The 2,925-nt window shown below is 41.4% G+C and overlaps 1 protein-coding gene across 1 annotated transcript in view; it reads right to left on the bottom strand.

Moving 5' to 3' along the window:
• The window catches only part of RBM20 (RNA binding motif protein 20), a 193,594-nt gene that overhangs the window by 37,768 nt on the left and 152,901 nt on the right, over positions 1-2,925 (bottom strand). The window contains exon 7 of the mRNA XM_008054947.2: positions 2,559-2,699. Coding sequence (XP_008053138.2) covers positions 2,559-2,699 — 141 coding nt within the window. The remainder of the gene's footprint in view (positions 1-2,558; positions 2,700-2,925) is intronic.

Raw genomic sequence — 2,925 nt, forward strand, 5'->3', positions numbered from 1 at the left:
ACTCCAGTCTGGGCGACAGAGTGAGACTCCAACTCAAAAAAATAAATAAATAAAAATAAAGGCCCCTCTCCTGATCTCCATGGTTACCAGACATTATTCTTGATTATGTATGTTCATCCTGGGCTACATTACGCCATGGAAGCCCCTCTGAGATGGGAGAGCCCATTAACCCATAGTTCCAGGGTGGTGGGGCTGTTGCATATGTGGCCTTGGGCTGATCCCTACAAAACTTGCTATTTGGTGATAGTGGTGACAGCAAGAGACAGAGGTAAAAACCTTTGTTATCTGAGCTTTCACTTTCCTTATAACAAAATAAATATACTCAAAAACTCAGAGGCTCACAAGCCCCTAGGCTTGAAGGAAGGCCATGTCGTGAGTTAAAGAAAAAGGAAAATCCCGATTATGTTTTCACAGAATCTTTCCTATTTATTTAACTGTTCTGTAAAAACACAGGAAAATGGTCTTTTCTATTCAATCTGTGTCTACAGAGAGTTTCCAACTAATCTGTTTTGACTGACCTGTCACTTTAGCCCAGTAGCTGCTGTTTCTCAGATTTATTTGGTTTGTACTAAACTGACGATATACTGATTCAGATTCCTCTCCACTGAGAGGAAAAAAAGGTCTGTGACAGGGAAGCCCTCACTGTGAGACCCCAACGCTCTCATTTTCTTTAACTGAATGGGCTAAACAAGGCTATTCCCTCTCCTTCTCTCATATTTACTTCTGAATTTCAGATGCACGGCTTTTCTTCATAGCTTCTCTGCTTTGGTAGAAGTGTGGGCAACAAAGAAGTCAAGATTCCTCAGGTTTTATTTCAAATTCTGCTACCCAACTTTCTAAGTGCCTCTTTTTTGATATAAACATTTTAATACCTCTAGCTGTCACCTGTCAAACGGGAATAATACAAATCTAGAAAATCTCACTGCATTAATGTTACAAGCTGAATTCTGTACATTTGCCCAAAATAGAATTTCTGAGAAGTAGGAACAGAGACTAACAGTGAGTAGTCTAACCCCAAGTTAATGGAGGGAGACCACTGATGATCTGCTATGATTTTGAGTCTCCAAAGATAATGCCTTTGTTAAGAAGTGAATTTCTCCTATGCTCATTCATCTGATTCATAAAATAAAAATATTTGTTAAAATAAAAAACAGGCCAGGCATGGTGGCTCACACCTGCAATCCCAGCACTTTGGGAGGCCAAGGCAAAAGGATTGTTTGACCCAGGAGTTTAAGACCAGGCTAGGCATATAGTGAGACCTCGTCTCTACAAGAAAAAAAAAAACAAACAAAAAAAACCCCAAATTAGCCAAGTATAGTGGCATGTGCCTGTAGTCCCAGTTACTTGGGAGGCTGAGGTGGGAGGATCTCCTGAGTCCAGGAATTAGAGGCTGCAATGAGCCACCATGATTGTGACACTGGGTGACAGAATGAGATCCCACACTCAAAAGTATTAGGTTGATATATAAATTCATAGTGTTTGTTTTTGGCATGGCAACACTGCCATGTTGAGAGTTTATCATTTGTCATGAAGAAAGTGCCATTTGTGGGCTAAAGAAGTGGAGTATCAAGTGAAAAAAAATGAACACTTCTGGCATGTTCTTCTGTTTGAATTTAACAGAGGAGCAAAGGCAGTGGAGGTGGCTTGAGACGTTTGTGTTGCGTATCGGGAGAAGGCCATCAGGCATCTCATCAAGGCAAGAAAATGGTTTTGTCATTTCAAGAAGGACTACTTTGACCTGAGTGATTCTTCACGATCAGAAAGACCATTGGGATTTGAGAAGACCGTTTAAACGCTTTAATCCACGATGAACCCTGTCAGTCAACCTGAGAATTGGCAAATGTGATGAACTGTGACCCGTCAACCATCCAGCAACACTTGTATCCTACGGACAAGTGGAAAACACTACGAACTTATGCATCGGCCCAGTAAAAATAAATAAAAGACAGAATATTCTGATTTCTGACCATCGGGGGTATAAACTCCCCCTTTAACTTTAGAAATGAAGACGAACATATTCAGTCCTCAAGGGCTCAGTCAGTTCCCATAAGTTAAGGATTCTGAGCTGCTTAGACTTAACAGGCACCTATCAATTCTCACCTAGTCTCCTGTTGTGAGACCCAAAGACCAGTAAAAATATACCCAGTGCCAGATTCTTGGCTGGCTCCAAATCCAGGTCATCAGACAGAATATGCTTAGAAGATAGACTACAGCATTAGCTCAGGGGGTTGGCAGCACAGTGAAGAGAATCAAGCCCATAGATTTCTATCTGGGGGGCCAATTAGCTTTTTTATGTTAATGAGCACCTCATTCCAAAGCACCTCCACTCATCTCTTTGCAATTCACAAAGGCCTGTACCCACCACAAGATGGGTTGGGTGAAACAAGAGGAAAAAACAACATCACCGACAAAAACCTTTGTGCCATGCCAACAGAAGGCCAGCTGTGTATCACCCCTTTATGTTAAGAACAGCTTCTTTAAAAAAAACTTTATGTAGTTCCCTTTCACCAGTGTGTGGTCTATCCGGAACACACTGGAGTGAAAGTGTCTAGACCTACCTGGTTAGTCGACTTCATGAGGATGTAATTAGTCACCTTTCCAAAGGGCAGCCCCAGGTTGATGACATCATTCTCGGTGCAGCTTCCTTCAGGGAGATTGCAGATGTGCACCACGCGGCCAGCGCTTTTCTGCTGTGCAAACTAATGGGAAAAAAGAACAGCAGCTGGTCTTCAAAAGGAAGTTCTCTCTTCTCTATTCCAGACATTTGTAATGGCTATCTTTCCCCCCAAAAATGACTGCAAAATCATAATTTATAAAATTAATGAAGAAAAAGGAATAAATTCACAGACAAACATAACATATCAATGTTATATCATCTTTTTTTTTTTTTTGGAGTCTCACTCTGTTGCCCAGACTGGAGTGCGG

Source organism: Carlito syrichta, unplaced genomic scaffold (genome assembly GCF_000164805.1).
Source record: "Carlito syrichta isolate Samal-C Ts95f unplaced genomic scaffold, Tarsius_syrichta-2.0.1 Scaffold301619, whole genome shotgun sequence".
In the NCBI taxonomy this organism is placed as follows: Eukaryota; Metazoa; Chordata; class Mammalia; order Primates; family Tarsiidae; genus Carlito; species Carlito syrichta.